Source organism: Mangifera indica, chromosome 2 (genome assembly GCF_011075055.1).
Source record: "Mangifera indica cultivar Alphonso chromosome 2, CATAS_Mindica_2.1, whole genome shotgun sequence".
NCBI lineage: Eukaryota > Viridiplantae > Streptophyta > Magnoliopsida > Sapindales > Anacardiaceae > Mangifera > Mangifera indica.
The window spans coordinates 16,805,394-16,826,712 of record NC_058138.1 but is presented as its reverse complement, the minus strand read 5'-3'; the positions used below and the strand labels follow the sequence as shown (position 1 = coordinate 16,826,712).

The window sequence follows — 21,319 nt, the reverse complement described above, 5'->3', positions numbered from 1 at the left end:
AAAAATATATAATTTAAAGAAAAAGCGTATAATTAAATCGTAATATTACATAGATATATTTTTTAAGTACATAATTATATATTAATTGTGTTCGAACTAAATTTCAACCAGACAATAACGAACGAATTATACTTATTGAAAGTACAATACAAAATTAAAACAATTCGAATCATCAGATGCGGTTTCTGTTCCACGTGCCGCCTTCTAGTCGGCAACAAGTGCACGAGGGTGCAAGTGTACATGAAGTCCATTCTTCATGAACAAAGTGAGAGACATCTTTTGCTCCACCTCGTGACCGGGAGCCAGGGACAGCCGGTAGCGCAACAGCACCGCCGAAGCCACAGATTTCATTTGCAAGTAAGCCAAGTCCTTCCCCAAACAAGTTCTCGGTCCAGCATTAAACGCCACGAATTTGTATCCGTCTTTCGGCGGTTCGAACCGGTCCCCTTCAGCCGACAGCCAACGGTCCGGCCTAAACTCCATGCAATCGTCGCCCCAGATCGTCTTCATTCTTCCCATTGAGTATATCGAATATGTCACCGTTGAACCGGCTGGGACGAAGGTGCCGTCCGGCAAGACGTCGTCGGAGACAACGTACTTGAAATCTTCCGGGACTGATGGGTATAAACGCAGTGTTTCAGCTAATGAGGCTTTCAGATATGTCATTTTATCAGCTTCATCAAAGTCTAGAGGCTCGTCTAGCCATTTCTTGATGTCATTGCCACGTGTTTCTTTGAGAACCTTTGATATTTCCTGGATGATCTTTTGTTCAACATGAGGGTGGCTCATGACGAGCCAGAAGAACCAGCTGAGTGCAACTGATGACGTGTCACGGCCAGCGAGAGCGAAGTTTAGAGCTATCCGTTGAAGAACCGAACTTGGGAAGAGCTTACCGTCCACATCTCGTTTCTTCATGAATCTTGATAAAAGATCATCTGATGGACTCTCTTTCCGAGCTTCAATAGCACCGTTCATGTAATCTTCAACAACTTGAAGGCTCTTCTTCAGTCTTTTCTCAGCTCCGACACCAAACATTTTCTTAAATCTCCATAAAAATCCAGGATACAGAAGCCGTTGAAGAGTCGCTTCAGTGGCCGTATCAAAAGCCACAGCAAACGAACTTTCCGGTAGCTCTGGCGAGAGAGTCTTGGGGTCTTTACCAAACGTGAGACCACAGATATTATCAAACGTTAAACGAAGCAACAAATCTTGCAGGTCCACCGACAGATCATTCTCCGCTGCATTGTCTAAAATCTTCCACAGCCGGTTCTTGATCGTCCGATTCACCCACCGAGCCATGGCTTGCCTTAACGTTCTTGTGGTGAACTCAAGAGCGGCAGTTTTGCGTTGAATAAGCCACGTCTCACCATCACTGTTGAAAATCCCTTGCCCTAACAAATCATGAAAAGCCTTCTGCCACGTGGGGCCTTTGGGGTAGTTATCGAATCTCGTTCGAAGAATATACTCGATGTTTTTGGGATGACAGGTGACTGTGTAAAACCCTTGTTTGCTAGCAAAATAAGGAAGAGCAATAGTACAAGTTTGGTAAGTAGCTGAACCACCTGTGGCTCTGAGATTACTGGCAATCCAATCGTGTATTCGCCGCCGGTTCGTGAAGAGGACCGGGAGGCTACCCACAAGAGGATACATTTTAGGGCCTGAGAGTTTACAAGATAAGAGATAGAACCAGAAAGCATAAGCTGAAACTAGAGCCAGTAAGCTCAAGAGAAGAGCTAGGGATTCCATTTGAGTCGGTGAAAGGGTAAAGAATTGTTTAAGTTTATTAACAAAAGCTTGATAGATGATTAAGCATGGCGATATATATATATATATAGTGTGGACATTAAGAGAAAGTTTGTAGGAGGAAGTTGTTGGGAATTTTGTTATGTGGGTCGCTGTTGGGTTGATTTTGATTGCAGAGGAACTAATATAGACGAAAACCATGCAAAGAGTTTAATGATGATCCTACATGAGTTGTTGTGAGAACAGTAGAACCTTATCATGCAAGCCCAAAAAATCAAACGTTAAAAATCCAATCAACCAAACTCCTTAACAGCAGTTTGCCTTCCTCGATCCTTGTCGCCGGAAATTTTCAGCCAGTTGCTATGCATATAGAGAACGATAGAGTTTCTACAAAATCTTCCCTCTGTTCCTCTCGCCATATAATTAATAATAGAACAACTTATTGAAAGATTTGTAAGATTTATTTTGTATAAATAAATAAATCATTTCTAATTTCACCCATCATATAAATTATAAAATATTACATTGAAACTTTATAATTATAAAAACATTTAAAACATTGTGTATCTTAAAATCTAAATCCATAACGATGCTGAAACTACTGTATCAAAGTGATTGATCTTTTGCTCTTGAAACCTCTCTTGAATGACAACTTCTATTAGATATACTATATTGGTTTCGAAGTGGAGATATAGATCTCCTAATATTGTTTACCCAAATTATAACTTTAAAGTACATTAGATTTATCTTTATTAATCACTTAACCCATCTACAAAGCGTTATCAAACTGTTCAATTATCTGATTTTATTAAATCAAAACTATAATTAATATTAGTTCATATGAAAAAATTTTCAAACAAGATTTTCATTTAATTTAGGTGTTAGTGAGATTGAGAAACTATAGTATACTATGCTTTATTTGTGCAAATGGGAAGCCTTCGCTTGTATATTATAATAATTTGGGGTAAAACAATGTGCTTGATAAGTATTTTATATAAGAAAGTTCCTACCAATAAGTAGCGGAGCTTAAGTGTTCTAATGGCTATACAAATTAAGAAGAATTACCAAAATGTAAAGCTTTCACCTACTCTTTTTTCTTGGGTGAGAGAGAGAGAGTAGTTAGGGACAGTTTACCGGCAATGGGAAAAAAGGGTTTGTTTCAAAAACTAGAAAAATAAATTATCTAAAGAAGAAGAAAAGAAACAAAGAATAAGCAAACTTCACTCCCTGATTAAGGAGAAAGAATATATTGAAACCTTATTTTTCCCACTTTCCTTAGGGGAACTCTCACCAAACTCTGGTTAATTTCTTTCCATCTGTCAATGTCCAACCTTGTTGTTGCTCATGTACAATTTTGGCTTATGTTGTAATTGAAATTTCAGTCAAATACCAGCAAACTTTGACAGATGGCTCATTTCTTTACTATAATTTATGGAAAAAGTCCAATTCTGTTTGACCTTTCATTATTTTTTATGTCACATTTGTGATTTCTTATATACAGACTGAGAAAGTTCCACTTTGCAGAAGAGTAATATGTATCCTTATATCAATATATATAGGTATACCATTTTAAAGAAAATAACAATATAGTAGATGTGTGTATACAAAATTTTAAATTTTATAAAGTGTTTGTAAATTTTTTTAAATTATGATATAATAATTAAAAAAAATTATTATTATTTTATTTTTTAAAAAATATCATATAATATAATATACAAAATATATATTTTTAATATATAATTCGACTTGAAAATTCAGATACTTACAAGACACAAACATTAACACCCATGAATAGAAAGAAATGGGATATTTCTAAACATTACCATCGAGAAGATCCAATTCAAAAATAGGCTTCCCGTATTTATTTGTATATGCAGGGATTCATGGGCTGAGGCCCAATGCACTTGATTCAGCATGAGTGGATCTTTCTTATTATTCTTTAGTCTACAGAAAGGTAACCAAATCATAGTTCATAGAAGGAGGAATTATTGGTGTTTTAAATTATTTGTTTCAAAATTTTCAATCTAAAATATATTAAACATATATTTTATAAATTTTTTGTATTAAACTTATAATTTTATTTTTTTTACGTTTTTTTATAAATTTTTTAAAATATAAAAATATTACTTACATTTTTATTTAATAATCCTAATATCATAACCATAGAAACAAAAAAACTCAACTTTTAATTATCTAAATCTTTAATTTCTTCTAATAATTTTTTATGATAATTATATATTATATTATATTATATTTAATAATTAAATAAATACTTTATATATATTATTAATTTAAAAAATCTATAAAAAATATTTAAATTATATTTAATATTATCATATTTTATAAACATATTATATTTTTTTTACAACCAAGTTGCCATTAAAGTCCATGGATTATCTCGCGTCACGTGGCAAACCCATATCCATTCCTACTCGAGGTGTTCTTTAGCCGCTGATTTTTCACTGTTTTTTTTTTTTTTTTTAATGAAAATGAAGACACAACCAAAAATGAAAACCAAGTGTGTTGAAGATAAGACACTTGTGGAGACCTCCTGCTGCAAACACTTCCACTTCCTCTTATTCACAATCTCAAACGCAATCCAACGGTTCACAACCCATCATCACACCACGCTATACAAAATATATTACCACAACCACGCCATTTCCCACCTTAAATGTTTTTGTAGCTAAAAGAAAAAAAATGGCTTCTCTTCCCTTTAGCTTTGCGCCTGCTACTGTTAGAGTTTATGCAGCGACAGCAGCTAAAGGTGCTGATGGTGGGAAAGAAGAGAAGGGTCTTCTTGATTGGATTCTTGGGAACTTGCAGAAGGAAGATCAGTTTTATGAGACTGATCCAATTCTTGCAAAAGTTGAAGACAAGAATGAGGGGCGCTCCAAGAACTCAGTTGCTGTTCCCCAGAAGAAGAATGGTGGATTTGGAGGTCTCTTTGCTAAGAAATGAACCTTGATTATGGCACTCATTTAGTTTCTACCATTGATCTTGTCCTGTATGTTAATTTCCCTTGAGTGATTCTTCAACTTGAAGATGTATTTTCTTCTCATTTATATATGTCAACAGATCAAGAATTCATTTCAAATCATCTACAGTTTATGCTACTTATATTTCATTTGGTTCTTTAATTTTGCCCACTTTGAAAGGAGTCAATAGGTTAAAGTGATTTGCTGACAAGTTGTTAGACCAAACACATTGTAGTTGAGTTACCTGACCCAACTTATAGAAGAACAACAGTAAAAACTATTGACTTAATAGAGTGTAACAGCAACCACCACTAAGAGTACAGCATTATTGTCTATGGACTTCTTTCTATAGATTATTGCTCCAAGATTCCTATATGCAAGGCAAGACAGTTCACATAACAAGAAATAAAGAAAGAAAAGGATTTCAATTTAATGTTCCAAACAGAACAGACCTAATTTCTTCGTGGGTCCAAATTGCACATTAATTTCCAATCCCAGACAAGGGTAATATAAGGGTGACAAATGACTAATTAACTAAGGACCAAGATTGTTGGCCTTGGCTTGACGGTGGGTAGGCATTAGGCAACTCATGCTCAACTCAGCATGATTAAAAAAAGCTAAGACCTTTATGTTTCACAAACAAAATGATCTTTTTAAAAAAACTATGCAACTTGAAAAAATTTATCATTTTAATGCTAGTTGTAAAGGTTGAAGAGTTTGAGATTATAGGAAGCGAAGAAACGATGTTCCATTTTTATTCTGGCTTACTGCTTTCACATTCTGATGACGTTATGAAGGAAACAAGCAGTTCTAAGACATAGTGATGACTAAAGCAGAATATACAAGATAGTTCAAGTCTTTCTTTTGATGCAAGGTTGCAGCTCAGAACAAGATTTTCTGATAAATTATGTGATGCTGCAATAAAAATTTAAGAAGTGTTGGCAGAAACCGATTTTGATCGCGGCAAAGAAGAAGAGGAGTTGATGAACTCGATGCAATCCTCAATGGCTTCAGTTCTATGAGAATCAACAGGAATCACAGACTGCCTTGATCTTCCTGATGAAGAAATGGCAGTAGGCGAACTTCCCTTCCTCAAAGATAAAAAGCAGAGACCTTTTGCTATCTTACTTCTAAGATGCTTGAGAAATCTAACCGGCGAAAGCTCTGATCTTTTCGGTAGCCTGATTCCACAGCTCCCAGCTGCATCCCTTTTGTTCCCAGCTGCTTGACTAAGACAGTTTCGTTTGTAAATTAAAGTGCCCTTGCTAATACCTGGTATGCAATAACAGCTTTCTCGGTTGCTCTCTCTTGCTGCACAAGAGCCAATAGCCTGCCTTTTATTCTCAAAAACTCTACTAGTAGATTTTTGTTTCTGGGTTAAAATCTCCTTGTTAACAGCTGATCTGCTACTAACTTTGTTTCTCTCTTTTGTCTTCATTTTCTATACATAACAGCTGGGACCTGAAACAGATTTGCAGAAGAGGCAAAGAGAGAGAGAGAGAGAAAAAGAGAGAGCAGTTGGTGGAAGATGGGCCAAAATGTGAAGACCTCTGATACATATATAGGAGAAGGAAGGCTATAGCAGGAAATTTAGCATGTGAAGAGGGCAGAAAAAGAGTTTTGATTATCTATGGTCTAGCACTTCACTTTGGAAAACTCTTTTTGTAATCAAACCAAAATAATTAAAGATTTTAGCATTCAGTAACTTCAGTAAAAATGACACTTCTTCTAGCGGTGACTTCTAGTGAGCAAGCAACAGTGATGTGACCAGAAAAATATAAAATGGAAGAGTTTACACTGAGTATATCTCTTACACTTCACTCTCCCAACTGACATCCACTTGCTTTTCTTGGCTTAAAACTATATAATAAAATGAATAGAACGCCTTTTATTTCTTTTAAAAATGCTACCTTATCTTTGTGACTAAAAATATTAAGATTCTCTCTGCAATGCTACAAATGAATGATCAACTGGCATGATTAGATGCATTTTGTGGTGGGACAATTGAGCTCTTATCTGTGAACAAAGTAAATGTCTAAGCAGGATTGTACATCAAAGATTATATGCAGCAGCAAAGAGACTTAAAAAGAAACCAAGCGTGTGGGTCTCCTGTTAAACTCTTGCCTTTTTCTGAGGATGGACCAAAATTTTCTTTAATGCTTGTCCAACTGACTGAACTGAACTCATTTGAGATGAATATTATATTCTATGGAATCAATATCTTTCCTTTGCTAAGTGACTTAAGTTTGATCAGTTTCATATAAAAGGCGATTCTAGATGAAACAACCTTTCGGTAAAATCTGTTTTGATGGTTATCAGAGTGTGTATAAATTTATAATATCTGCTAGAAAACCTTTTGACTCTTTCAAAGCTTTTACTCTGTGTTTAAAATCCATTTATGTAACTTTAGACAAAATACAAAATAGATGTCAAAGGTGAGCGCAGAGAATATTTAACAGTTGAAAAAACCAGCAGGTTGAAGACATGAAGAGGCTTAAATTTCCTACCCAGAACCCAAAGACAAGATCCCTTAGACTAAGATTGTGTAGCCTACCTAAGGAAAGGAAAAAGAAAACACTTGATTTGACCAGAGCAAAGTTGCGTTATGATAACATCAATTATGTAGATTCCACAGGGAAAACGATAAAAGTTCTGATTATTTATGATTCGCTGTATTCTTCAGTCTAGCAATATTCACACTACTTCACAGAATTCTGGTGATATTTTAACCATTAAACGTATTAGAATGACAATGAATTCAGTCATCTTGCTTCTTGGTAACTGACTCTTTTCACAAGGATCATTATCAGAAGAAACCTTAGCAGGAAGATGTGGTATTGGCACTCAAGTTGCTGATGCAAGAGGGCTGCCAAAAACAGATAGTTTTAACTCTATTCCTCCAGTTCGAAGTTCATTTCCTTTCCTTCTTATGGCTATTACATGAACAACAATGAAGCAAATCAAAATCCATTTAAACTCAAGCAAGCTAAAACTGTTGAAAATGTGAGAGATGAACAGGTTAACATTCTTCATTTTTACACAATATCCTAGCATAAACAACATCAGCCAGAGGAATTGTTATGCAGATCATCAAGGTCCAAATCTTCAATCAACCATATGTCCTTCTAATCAGCTTAGACCGCATGCTTACCAACTTTGATGATTAATAACAGCTAGTATGTACACAAACAACAGAATCTCATTCACAACTGACATGGAGAAGAAAACAAATCTCATTCTTCATCATTCTTGACAAGCAAAACTTCTCCACCAACACCAATAATGTAATCCAAGAACTCCCTAACTTCTTCGCTATCTTTAAAACGATGGGGAGCTTTAAAATCACTGTCTAAATTATACCAAATCCCATCAATCTTTCTCAATGTAACCCAATGCCTACTCTTCCAAAGCCCACCATAACGTGTAACAGGAATATTAATCACAATACCCATCAAATTATTTCCAGAGTCATCAAGATCAATGGATGATGCCTCATTTCGACGATCATGCCATGCTACACTCTGCCCTTTCCCTTCCAGAGCCGCAATAAGAACATTTATATCATAATTTCCCGTTAATGCATTATGGTGAGGCTTAAAAACAGCTGACAATAGCCTCCATGTATGCTTGTCAGGGTCATCGAAAACGAGTTTCTCAGCAATTTCATTCAAACTTGCTCGCGTAAATGCATTTTCTTGCTGAACTAACATGTAATGACTTTATTAATCAAAAACCCATTACAAGTCCACATCAAACTAACATGAAACATAATAATAATTGAAAAAAGAAAATATATATATAAAATACAATTGAGTTGATTAATCAATTCAACAATTAACAAATTCCCAAATTAATTTCCGTTTTCTCAAAAATTCAATTTAAGTAATCTATGAGATTCGATTCAAGACTTTCAATTGAAGATTCAATTATCAAATACTCATAAAAAACAGAAAGAAATATGGGTGTGGGATTTTATTACCTGAAATAGATTATTGAGGGAGTGTAGAAGGCAGAACTGCAATTTCTGCTTCTCATGATAGATTTCTGGCTTCTGGCTTCCCATGTTTTCAGAGTTCATTTCAATTTCAATCGTTGAAGAGAAACTGGATCAAAGAAAGAATCAAACCGATGTAGGCTCGAGGATTTTGTTATTATTATTATCTTCGTGGCGGGGAAGGTGAAACACAGGGCGGATGGCGGCTGATTGAAAACAAGTTGCCGCGCTGTTTTTCAAGCAGCAAGAGATGGAGATAAATAAGCAATTAAATTATTTAATTACCCGATAACACTTTATTTTATCTGTACTTATTATTAATATACCTAATTCCCTGCATTACAATCCACATAGAATGTTCGCAAATCACATATTAAAGATTTACACATTGATTTATTGTTTAATGTTAAGAAATGAAACCCAATTGAGCTTATGGTATGCAACTGAAAAATAAGATTTGCATATTGGCACCAATGGAGTAAAGACTTCCTGTCACATTTTGGTCAATAATAGTAATCCTCTTATTGAGACTTAATTACCCCCAAAAAAACAGCCAAAAGACGCATTCCCGGCCAAGGTTAACTCGATTTTCAAACCCTCATCCGTTGAGTTTTAAAAATTTAAATATTTATCTATCAATTGTTAAAATTAATAAAATTTATTAAATATAAAGATATAATTGTCATTTAACCAATATATCAAAAAATAAAATTTTCTCATTTTCACCCCCTTAGTTTTAAAAACTAACAATTTTCTCTCAAACTCAAGATTCAAAAAGTTTCATTTCCCCCTATTAAGGTTAACTCAAAGAGCAACCTATCTTCCAGTGACAACAGAAGCTCTGACTGCCTTCTTTGAGACCAACAACTTTTATCTAGTGTTCTCTGTCACTCTCGATGATAGAATTGGCCGACAAATCGATCGAATTTTGTAAGATGAAGACGAAGGGAGCTTGTGTTCGTCTTCGATTCATCCGAGACAAAAGGCGTTTGTATTCACCAAAGAAGAACAAAATTTGATTGAGACAACTAATGCTTGTGTTCGTCGAAGATGAACAAATTTTGGCTAAGACAAAGGGTGTCTGTGTTCATTGAAGACAAATGAGATTCAATCGATTTGTCGACTACTTTTGTCATCAGGATTGACAGAGAGCGCCAAAGAAAGGTTGTCAATATTTAATAAGTCAGCTGGAGGTTTTGTCATCGTCGAAAAATGGGTTGCTTTTTCAATTAATTCTAATAAAGAGAAAATGTAACTTTTTAAAACTTAAATCTAGAAAAAAAAATTACTAGTTTTTAAAATTAAAGAAAGAAAATAAGATAAAATTTTCTTTTATTTTAATATTACTGGTTAAATATCAATTATACCTTCAGATTTAATAGATTTTATTAATTTATGGATAGATATTAGGATTTTTGAAACTTAATAGATTAAAATTTGTGCATTGAGTGAATCTTGAGTGGAAATTAAGTCTTTTGGCCAAAAAAATGTATCCCCATATTGAGACTGATTGTCCTCAGAATTAGGCGCGGAAGAAATTTTCCGACGGAATGTTGCCAACATGCAATTGATACAAAACAACTCTTACTTCTAGGAAATGGCAGCATAACTCTCGTAAGTAAAACTAAGAAAACAGGATTGATGTAATTCGTACCATCATTCACATATAAAAGAAAAAGAAAATTGGTCACCAGTACCACTCCAGTTATTCATTTTACGCCAATCAGCTACAATTCTGGCAGACGATGACGAGATTAATTGTTAAGCATTTTACCAGTCTAGCTAGCTTTATGACAAAATGCGTCAACGCCGAGAATTGAAGTTCATTATAGATGAATGAACTCATATGAGCTAATTTTATGAGATTCCTAAGTTTATCAAAGAATTTAGCATATAATTAGAAATTTTCTTGTAGCCCATGTAAAACAAACTCCATAGTTGATGAAGCTGGGAATGCTTCAACAATGTCTTTGCCATAGTCAAACCAGAGGAGTTTCTGCTGCACCAACCGATTACCTCACTTCTGTATGCAAATTCCCGTGAGCAAAAGGCCCAGCAGTAAGACTGCAAAATCAATGCACGCCAAATATATTGGCAATTTGAAGAAACAAATTGATGAAATTTAACAAGCCATTTAGACAGAATGGAGAGTTGATTCATCTCTACAACCTCTCCCTTTTTCCAACCAAGTATTTTTTTAACCTAAAGACGTAGCCTTCATTCAATTTGACAGATAGAAACTGACCAATATCACACACAAACGCAACCCCATTTTGTTCATGTCAACCCGGTAACAAAAGATAAATATTTCTAACCTCTCCACCTGTGGCTGCACGAATGGAGGTCACAAAAAACTGATACTTCTAGTAGCTCTTAATGAACAACCTGTTAACAACTCATTATTTACAACCACCCAAAAATTATAGGCTGAAACATGCAGAAGATGGCATGTTTCTATTTAAGATCATCAAAGTATCACTTAAACAAGCCTATCATAACAAGTAAAATGCCATTACAATTACTACAGGATAGTAACAAGCTTTTTAATCCCTATCGCACACACAAGTGTAAGGTAACATATCCAAAATAAGGCAAGAGATAATACTGATTGTATTACAAGCAAAAAGTTGAAGCTAGTACTACTCTTTCACAACATCAATAAGGAGATTTCAACTATTCTGCAGCATATATGTTCACTACCCAAGTATCCACCTCAAACGATTTCAATCGATAACATCACGATCATCTTAGTACAAAAAGTGTTAGGACTCAATACTTTAAGTTCATATTTTATTTGGACAACCCAGAAGTCTCTCAAACCCACTTAGCAGATTCAAATTTTTAACTGAGGGGCTATAGAATCTGGTAAACTTTGAAAGGCACCAAACTTTCATTTTTTTTTCCCCGCCAGTTACTTAGTCTTGAAAAATTGAAGGCTAGATCTAATGGAAGCAAACCTAAAACTGTAAGTAAAGCCACTCACTAATCCGCTTTAGGTTAAGCTGATACGAACCTTAGGAGAATCACACCTCAAAAGCTAGCTATTGAGATGAGAGAGTCCAAGGCCATATAAACCTCACATTAGTTGTCCATACTTTCCAATGTGGGATCCAAGTCCCATACCTTGCACTTGAGATCCTAACATACCACCACGCTCCGCAGCCCCGGTGCCCACGTGGGCTGGCTGTGCGCTAGCTCTCTGCTAGCCCTGGGCGAACACTGCAATGCCGGCGTCACCACCCGCGCCGCACAATTGCAACTAGGAGCCATCACAATTGCAACTGGGAGACATGGTGATGACTCTGATACCAAATGATACGAACCTTAGGAGAACCACATCTCAAAAACTAGCTATTGAGATGGGAGAGCCCAAGGCCATATAAACCCCACATTAGTTGCCCATACTTTCCAATGTGGGATCCAAGTCCCATATCTTACACTTGGGATCCTAACATAAGCTTAAAGTTCAACTAAGCAACAAATATAACATATTAGAAGGTATCTCAAGAGAACATAAGAGATAACAAATAAGCACAAATCACACCATGAGACCATCCATAAAGGCCAAATCCCACCCAAAAAAAAAACCAAATCTTGACATTACAAGTAACCAGTTAATGATAAAGAGGAAATGAAATAACTTATAAAGGAAAGTCAATCATATATACAAGTATATTAATCATTTCATCAAAGCCACAAACCAACATTAAACACTCAACCATAATTTTATTAATTTAACTTTCCTAAATATATTTTAACCCTTAATGACTAAACATACTTCAATAATCATGGCGGTAATCACTGTAATTGTAACCTTCCCTTGACGCCATTTCACTCTCAGCCCTTTTCTCCTTCTCCTTTTTGTTAACCTCCTCTTCTAAACTCAAACCTCCGAACTGCTTCGGTAGCTTCTGATCGTACGGCGCGTAATCAACGGGAGCTGAGGGCCCACTGCCAACTGGCACCCCGTACATCGACCGAGGAGGTAACGGCGGCAGCTTCTGATCGTTCGCCGAATAATCAATAGGAGCCGACGGGACGCTACCGCTTGGGAAACTGTAACTGGAGGGTCTGCCGAACATCGGCCGTGGCGGCTGCGAAGAGTAATATCCCGGGTAGTAGCCGAAATCCCGAGAAGGAGACGGAAAAGGAGGAGGGGCAGAATAGTAATAATGGCTATAATCAGGGGCATTTTGGTAATCCTGACTGGGCACCGGCAGGGGTCGCTCTTTGATGGCGAGTTTCACGCGGATTTTCCCCTGAGGACGACCGGATGGGCGGAGAAGCTCAAGGTTGCGTACGGACTGAGTGGACTCGTCCGCATCGACTAGGTGAGCGAGAGGAAACTTCACCGAGCCGACGAGTGGTTTGGGGGTTTCGGAGACTTTGGAGTGGAAGATCTCAAGGGAAAGGATGGATTCGCGGACGGGGCGAGTTATGGGGAGAGTGAAGCGCTCATTCCAGACGGGGTGAGTTGAGCCCGCGTCGTCCAAGTGTGTGGCGAGTCGGTAGTCTGAGTCGATGTAGAAAACGACATACGGTTTGAGATCCCCGTTTCTCCAGTTGACGTTTTTGAGGTGTTTGGCGGAGATTATCGTGATCTCGAGATCCAGAGGGTTTGGGGAGGCCATGAGAGCGTTGAGTAGAGCTTACCTAGCTTTAAGACGGTGGTAACTGCTAGTGTTCGCCGTGTGCAAAGTTTTTTAATAAAGAAAATAGGTTAGTGATTTAGTTCGTAGTGGATAATGTTGGTAGCGCCTACGCAGAGAGGCGTGCAAGGATTGTGAATTTATGCAGCGGCAAATCCCGAACGATGGCGTTTCGGGTGTAATGTTTTTATGTTAGCACAATTTCATTCTAAGACAAGTGGTTTCTCTGCCCATTTGAATTGAACTTATGCATAATCCATACCTAATATTATTATTATTGATTTTTTCTAGTTCAATAAAGTATACTGAATAAATATTGAATTTGATGAAACAAGATAAAAGAGATACAAGAATACAACTAATATTTTTAGGGTGATTTGATCGATAAATTGAAAACTTACCTTTACAGAGGTGATAAGTCTTAAATTTATATTAATAGAGATTAAGGTTATATGTGTAACAAAATATGAAATCATATAATGTGATGAGTGTTATCATCATTAAATGATCTTAATATGATAAAAAAGTAATTATACTTTAATTGTAATAATTAGATATTGAAGTCGTGAAAAATGGGTTTATGATAATAAAAATTGTTGTTCAATATTGATTCATGTTTCTTATTTAATGCTTATAGATTAGATCATGTTTAATTCACGTCTTTTCTTGTCTTGCCTACAAACTAGAATGTCATCTATCTACAATTCATTAAGTGTTCTTAAATGTCAAATTCGTGAGTTTGACCAAAGAGAGTTCTGATTGTATAACAATTACCTTTGCCCCTAAGTCTTTTAAGTGTAAACAAGACTTCAAAATCTCTTCACCTCTTTGCAAGAACGAATACATAGATGATCAAGATTTTTTTGCTATAAAAAAGTAATTGTACTTTAATTGTAATAACTGGATATTGAAGTCATGAAAAATGGCTTTATGATAATAAAAATTGTTGTTTAATATTGATTTATGTTTCTTCTTTAATGCTTATGGATTAAATCATATTTAATTTACGTCTCGTCTTGCCTACAAATTAGAATGTTATCTTCCTACAATTCATTAAGTGCTCTTAAATGTTGAATTTGTGAGTTTTGATGAGAGAGAGTTTTGATCGTATAACAATTGCCCTTATCCCTAAGTTTTTTAAATGCAAACAAGGCTTCAAAATCTCTTTGCCTCTTTGCAAGAATGAACAAATGGATGGGTAAGATTTTTTTGCTATGAAAACAAAACAATGACTCTTCTTGGGCATTTAATGCACCACATACGTGAGTCGTATGTCCGTCGAGTTAATTTAGATGTCTAGTTGATCACGTTTTCATCCTCATGAAATGCTAGGGTCTTGAACCATTGTGTTTGCTTCCTGCGTTTTTCTAAAATGCTCATAACGATACTAAGTCCATGTGTAGATGGTCTTGTTTTTGTTGAATATTTTTATTCTCTCAGTGAAATTTTACTCTATTTGAGAGAGATTTATGTTGATTGGTATTTAATTTTGTGCTTAATCCTCATATTTATTCCATAGTGAATCATTTTGGTTCGATTATTGTACTTTTAATTTGAATAGACAGAGAAATGTGAAGAAGTTTTCCAAAAGATTAAAGAATACCTTGAACGACAACTTTTGTTATCAAATCTAGTAGAAAGGAAAACCCTCCTTTTATACTAATCGGTATCACAATATGTTGCTACCACTGTCTTGGTCAAAGGATAAGAGAAAATTCAATAGCTCAACAACTATATTAGCAAGTGTTTGCTTCAAGCAGAAATCTGATATCCAAAGATTGAGTGATTGACCTTGACACTAATCACCACCTCCCAAATCTCCAACTCGCACAAGATTTAACTTTTTCGTGAAATTTTACATGATATGTGTATTGAGTTTGCATTTTAAAAAATTTTATTGACCACCCAATAATTCAAGAATGTTTCCCTTTCCTCTCTAACTGCTTAAAAAAAAAAAAAATCAGTAATCCCCATATGCATACAAAGTTGAGTTACCTCTTGTTCACGAGAGAGAACTAAGGTCAATTCTTGAGGTTTCATAAATAGTAAAAATTCTATAACCCCTTATGCATGGTGTTATATGGTTAAAACTTCTCTCAGCCAAATTCATAGATACGACATCCAAAGAGGTGATTAATAACTAACGGATAAATGTCATACCAACCTGTAGGTTGAGACTTGACATGGATAGTCCATAACCTTATCTAAATGCAATAATAAGAAAATAAGATTATCTTCGACAATCTCTCAAATATTAAATAACAAATTTTATTATTTTAAAATTATTTCCTATAACTTTAACAACTATAATCTAAGTAAAATCACTTTCTTAACACAACGAGATCTCAATGACACCCATCAAGTCACACAATTTTATATTTACTTAGTACACATAATCCTAATCTCCACTAGTACAAATTCAATAGGGTGAAAAAATTGAGAGGCATTTCTAACATTTTAAATTGTAATACCGCATTTCTCTATAAACACACAACTAATATTACTATTCTAGACATAGGCTTTTGGTTTTCCAATTAATCTGCATTTAATATCTTATTGTCTCTTGATTTTATTTTTTTTTTAATCTCTTTATCTTCTCGTATTGAATTTTATAACAATTCACTGTGCTTTTTATTAATAGTAAATTTTCAAAATTACATTTTTGTATACAGTGAAAAGTCCATAATATCCTCCTTAATCATGATGAAACTTCACCCCATTTTGATGTTTATCCGGTACACATGTTGTACATAATGGGTAACAAATACGCATATGATATTATTTTCAATTAAGTAAAACTTTAACATAAGATTGGTCTCAATCCTTCAATGTAATGATATTTCTTGTTTGACTTTAGATAATAAGTGAGCTATATTGTCAATGATTTTGGGTTGAGTTTGATGAGGTTAAGATTCACGAGGATAATATTGTATTTAAATAAGTTAGAGCAATGTTATGTATATAATTTTATTTATAAATAATGATGTATTATTATGTAATTAAATAATTAAAAATTAAATATAAAACAATAATCAATCACATAACAATACATTATTATTTTTACAAAAAAATTGTGTATATAATTTTATTGAATAAGTTAATTGGTTAAGTTGAGAGAACATTTCCAAAGAGGTCATTTTTGTGTCGACATCTCCCAAATTAAGGGCAAAAGACAATTTCCCACCCAAGTTTTAGTTCAATCTAAAGAAGATGCTTGTGACAGTTTAAAAACTTAAATATCCATTCATAGGCTAATTTTTGTTAAAATTTTTTGTTTGAGATAAGGGTAAAATTGTTATTTTATTACTAAACCCTAAAAAATAATATTATTTTACCCCTACAATTTGAAAAAACTAATAATTTCTCTCATAGAATTAAGTTTTAAAAACTTAATATTTCCCCTATAGGGTTTGAAAATTTTTTCTAACCAAAAAATTTGACGAGTTGTTAGTGGCTGGAATGCCTAGAAGAAGATGTTTAGACGACGTCCATCGTCCAGACATCAAAGGATGACACTTCGTTATCCAGACAAAGTGTTGTCTCTAAATCGACGATGCTTTTAGACGATGCTCTCCATCTTCCAAATTGATGATGCTACTAGACGAAATGTCGTTCAGATCGATGGTGCTTTGTCTGGACAATGAGACATTGTCCTTCAACATCTAGATGATGAACAATGCTTTGTCATCCAAACGTTGTCCTCTTGGGGTTCCAACCACCTTCAACTTGTTGAATTTGTTAGCTGGAAAAGATTTTCAAACTCTAGGGAGAAAATGATAAGTTTTTAAAACTTAATTCTAAGGAAAAATTATTAGTTTTTCAAATTATAAAGGTAAAATTATATAGTTCCTTAGGTTTTTAGGATTTAGTGATAAAATAATGATTTTATCCTTATCTCTAATAAAAAATTATAACAAAAATTAGCACTTAATAAATATTTGAGTTTTTGAATTGTCATGACGTCATTTGGAGCTTGAGCTAAAATTTGAGGAGGAAATGGCTTTTCCTCCCCAAATAAATTACCAGCAATTTTTTTAACTAAAACGACAGCGTTTCAAAATCCATATTCTTCCCCGGACTCAGAGCAACCCCAATGCGGATAAGCAGACTCAACTCACTCTCCATCTGAATCAAATTCAATCACCAATGGCTTCCTCAACTTCTCTCTCATTCTTCTCCTCTTCAATCTTCCTCTCTTCATCTCACAACATAACTCCCAAAATTTCAATATCTTTCAATAAACCAAAATTCTTCCTCAAAAATTCCGTTTCCAAACCTCTCATTATCTCCTCCCAGCTCGCCACGCTCCCTGTTTTATCCTTCACTGGCGAAAAAATCGGCGAGACATTTCTCGACCTTAAGTCAGCCACACCGGACACCGCACGTGCCGTGGTTCACCGCGGATTAATCACTGATATGCAAAACAAGCGACGTGGCACCGCGTCTACTCTCACGCGCGGTGAAGTCCGCGGTGGCGGTAAGAAACCCTACCCTCAAAAGAAAACTGGCCGGGCACGTCGCGGGTCTCAGCGGACCCCACTTCGGCCCGGTGGAGGCGTGATATTTGGGCCGAAGCCCAAGGACTGGTCGATTAAAATAAATAAGAAGGAGAAACGGTTAGCGATATCGACGGCGTTAGCTAGCGCGGCAGAGAACACGATAGTGGTTGAGGAGTTTAATGAGAAGTTTGAGCGGCCGAAGACGAAGGAGTTTATAGAGGCGATGAAGAGGTGGGGTTTAGATCCAAAAGTGAAGTCGACGTTTTTGATGATGGAGGTTAGTGAAAATGTGGAGAAATCGAGCAGGAATATCGGGACATTGAAGATGTTGACTCCGAGGACGTTAAATTTGTTTGACATTTTGGATGCGGAGACGCTGGTGCTGACTCCTTCAGCGGTTGATTTCTTGAACGGAAGGTATGGGGTCGAGTATGAAGGAGAAGATGAAGATGAAGATGAAGATGAAGGAGAAGAGAATGAAGGTTAGTTTATACCCAATTGTAATGTTACTGGATCAATTAGTTTATATATAATTAGAAACATAAAAATCCTTGTAGTATAAATAAAACAATGCTATACAACCAAAATACAGTAATGTTATTAGGCCCTGTACTATAGTGAATGCCAGCATTGCGCTGTGAGTATGAGCACTGGTCTTTACGTTAAGTAATTGAATTTGTACCAAGGAGATGTTTAGATGTTATCTTTTGACTAAATTGTTCCATGCAACTATAATTGGTGCTTGGTTAGCTGTGATTTGCCCTTGTCCTGCAATTGTGTTGTTTCATTGTTTTGGATGTTTGATAGAGGAGTTCATGGAACAAGAATGTGGATTTTTCTTTTGTAGTTAATAGTGTTTATTCTTTAATTTGGAATGCAGGAAGTGAGGCAGATGAGGAATCAGATGCTACAGAGTGATGGTGATAGCGATGGTGTAGAGTGTTGTAGCAAGGTTTTCTTTGATTGATCTAAAATCATTTTATACTTATGCACTTGAGCCCAATGAGAGCTTCTAATTGCCCAAGTCCACAATTGTGCAATTTGGCCGCTGCCTGGTTTTGTTATTTTATTTTTTGTGAATCATTTTTGTATTGATTGAGCACACCTTTCTTTAAAATGTATGAAAATGCATCTAGTTAGATCAGCTACCTTTTGTGATTTGTCTCCTTAGTGTTGCTTCATTTCTTGTTCTACTTTCCTTTTCACTCTTTAGTTATATTTTGTTACTTGCATGATCTTTTTGCGTACCAATGTTCTGTCATGCTTTGTGATGTTATGCTTTGGTCTGTGGTTATGTATGTCCTGGCAAAAGGATATTTACATGCCAATAAACATTGGAATTTATGTCCTGCCAGAAGGATATTTATATGCCAACAGACATTGGAATTGCAAACTAATTGAAAGGAAGAACATTTTATGTGATTATTGAAATAGGTAGAAAAAGTTGTTTGTTTGAGATCGTTACTGATTACACTTTCAAGTTCAGTGGGATGTTCAACTTTTAGATGTTGTTAGCCTTAGTTTTGGTGTTATGGTGTAAATATTGTGGGGGAATCTGGTCTCAATATCTCTTAATGTGTTGGATTTGAGTTATTGATATCCATTCTATAGTTGAATCTAGTGGATGCTGGTCTTGGTATTCTCTTTGCCTATCTGTATGGTTGCCTAGTTGGTTCCTCCTTCCTGGAAGTTCACTTTTCGTCATTTAATATGGCCTGCTGATGATCCATTTACCTGTTGCTATATCTATCTATCTTTGTTCTTTCACTCAGTTACCATTCTCTTCTTCCTCTTGATCCGCAACTTTATATTTTAAGGAATTCTTGGGATTGTGTTTAAATGAGATTTGGGGGCAATTTTTATTTAATTTTATGTGTGTAGGCAGGTATGTGCAAAAGAAACGGTTGAAATCGGAATCACTGAGTACCCAATGTTGTGGTTCCAGAACTGGCTTTGACAGGATTGGTTCCATTTCGGTTCTGATTCCATAACCTACTTGAGAACCAGATCGGGAACCAAATTTAGGGTGTCTGATACCCAAACTGAATGGAAACCCATCTTTTACTGCCTTGATTCCAGTTTTTAGAGACAGAGAGAGAGAAACCTGAGTGAGAAAGGTAGAGATAAGGGCGCTTCCGAGGTAATAATGGAGCAACTCTTGCAATTGTGGTGAGCCTCGTCATTGTGTTGGGTCTAATCCTACTGCAGCAACCATCAATAATATTCCATCTCTGCCTCTCCAATCTCAAGACCATTCAGACAGTTCTCTCAGTAGCTTCTATTCTCAAGTTCTTCAAAGAAAACAAGCACCTAAGTTTTCAACTTCATAGCATGCCTGATATCCATACTAAGGAATCAAATACAAGTCCAGATCATACAAGGCATTTTATCTCCTTCATCCCAACCAACTTCTGTCATTGCTTCACCTCAGCCAATTCATGAAACCCTTACACAAGTGAGTGCAAATAGTACCTGGCGTGCCCACAAAGAAGCCAATTTTGGTAGTAGGTTTATGAGAACGATTTGATGAAGCATCTTAGAATTGTTAGTGAAAGAAAGAAGAGACAAGGATTGATTTAATCGAGTGTCTGTGTGTTGGTATGGGGATTTGCTTTGTTGTAGTCAACTAATCAAGACCCATCTCTCTGAACCTAGTTTTCCTTCTAAAGCTGATAAATTTAACTTCTTACAGTCATGTTGCGTGAGTTGCGGTTGTTACTTACAGAGGATGGAGTGCATTTGAAGGATGTTGAATTTGTTTAGAGGATGAAGAAGGTGGTTTTGTTGGAAGGTGTCAGGTATCAGAATATGAACCAGAACAGATCATGTATGTTCAAGGTAGAAACTTGTTCGGTTCTAGTCCTTAAATCTTAGGTACCGGTTGATATCGGTTTCAGTTTTGATTATCACTTTTACAACAGGGTATTTGGGCTCATTCACTCCTATCGGTGGTTGTGTGCCATGATCGGCAACATTGATGGAATTTAAATGACATTCCATCAAAGGAGGCTAGATGGGGTTTCCTATTGTTATTGAATAAATCATGAAATGGAGACTAGATGGTGATGCAGTAGTTTTGATATAAAAATCTCTATCTAATCCCAGCCACATTATGCTGAAATTTTACATCTAAAGATGTGTACAGTTCAATTTGGTGCAATTTCATAACAAACTACTGCGAAAAAAACTGTTTGAATAAAAATTTAAAAAAACCATCAAAATGCCTATGCTTTTTCGGTTGGTCTGAAGGGCAATGAACGTGGATGATGGACAACACAATGAGTTACATTGATGAAAAACAAGAAAATAGTGATAATCTGACCGAATATGATAGTTTAGAGATTATATATATAACTTCATGTAATGTTTGTTTCTTTGATTTTAATGTATTACCTTAATTAATATGTAATGTTCGTTTATTTGATTTTGACATATTTCCTTATTTAATGGTTGTTT

General features: G+C 35.5%; 4 protein-coding genes across 4 annotated transcripts; 1 reads left to right on the top strand and 3 right to left on the bottom strand.

The window, feature by feature from the left end:
* Nucleotides 1–12: 12 nt before the first annotated feature.
* Nucleotides 13–1,771, bottom strand: LOC123209005 (cytochrome P450 86A1-like). The gene has a single exon (XM_044626708.1). The coding sequence runs from the start codon at nt 1,744–1,746 to the stop codon at nt 205–207; it is 1,542 nt and encodes a 513-aa protein (XP_044482643.1). The 5' UTR covers nt 1,747–1,771; the 3' UTR covers nt 13–204.
* Nucleotides 1,772–7,588: 5,817 nt separating this feature from the next.
* LOC123209161 (josephin-like protein) lies at nt 7,589–9,101 on the bottom strand. The gene is made up of 2 exons (XM_044626970.1): nt 8,701–9,101; nt 7,589–8,419 (listed from the first exon to the last, which is right to left on the bottom strand). Exons 1-2 carry the CDS (start codon nt 8,797–8,799, stop codon nt 7,955–7,957), a joined length of 564 nt encoding a protein of 187 aa, XP_044482905.1. The 5' UTR covers nt 8,800–9,101; the 3' UTR covers nt 7,589–7,954.
* A 3,228-nt stretch (nt 9,102–12,329) lies between these two features.
* On the bottom strand, nt 12,330–13,515 carry LOC123197792 (protein SRC2 homolog). The gene has a single exon (XM_044612195.1). The coding sequence runs from the start codon at nt 13,344–13,346 to the stop codon at nt 12,495–12,497; it is 852 nt and encodes a 283-aa protein (XP_044468130.1). The 5' UTR covers nt 13,347–13,515; the 3' UTR covers nt 12,330–12,494.
* Nucleotides 13,516–17,422: 3,907 nt separating this feature from the next.
* Nucleotides 17,423–19,007, top strand: LOC123208828 (50S ribosomal protein L4, chloroplastic). Its single transcript, XM_044626405.1, has 2 exons — nt 17,423–18,345; nt 18,744–19,007. Exons 1-2 carry the CDS (start codon nt 17,511–17,513, stop codon nt 18,779–18,781), a joined length of 873 nt encoding a protein of 290 aa, XP_044482340.1. The 5' UTR covers nt 17,423–17,510; the 3' UTR covers nt 18,782–19,007.
* The last annotated feature ends 2,312 nt before the right edge of the window (nt 19,008–21,319 follow it).

Bases quoted from the DNA above. Each gene is read 5' to 3' on its own strand.
- LOC123197792 (XM_044612195.1), bottom strand. From the start codon at position 13,346: ATGGCCTCCCCAAACCCTCTGGATCTCGAGATCACGATAATCTCCGCC.
- LOC123208828 (XM_044626405.1), top strand. From the start codon at position 17,511: ATGGCTTCCTCAACTTCTCTCTCATTCTTCTCCTCTTCAATCTTCCTC. The intron at 18,346-18,743 runs GTTAGTTTATAC...TTTGGAATGCAG, and splicing joins TGAAGGAGAAGAGAATGAAG to GAAGTGAGGCAGATGAGGAA.
- LOC123209005 (XM_044626708.1), bottom strand. From the start codon at position 1,746: ATGGAATCCCTAGCTCTTCTCTTGAGCTTACTGGCTCTAGTTTCAGCT.
- LOC123209161 (XM_044626970.1), bottom strand. From the start codon at position 8,799: ATGAACTCTGAAAACATGGGAAGCCAGAAGCCAGAAATCTATCATGAG. The intron at 8,420-8,700 runs GTAATAAAATCC...ATGTTAGTTCAG, and splicing joins CCCTCAATAATCTATTTCAG to CAAGAAAATGCATTTACGCG.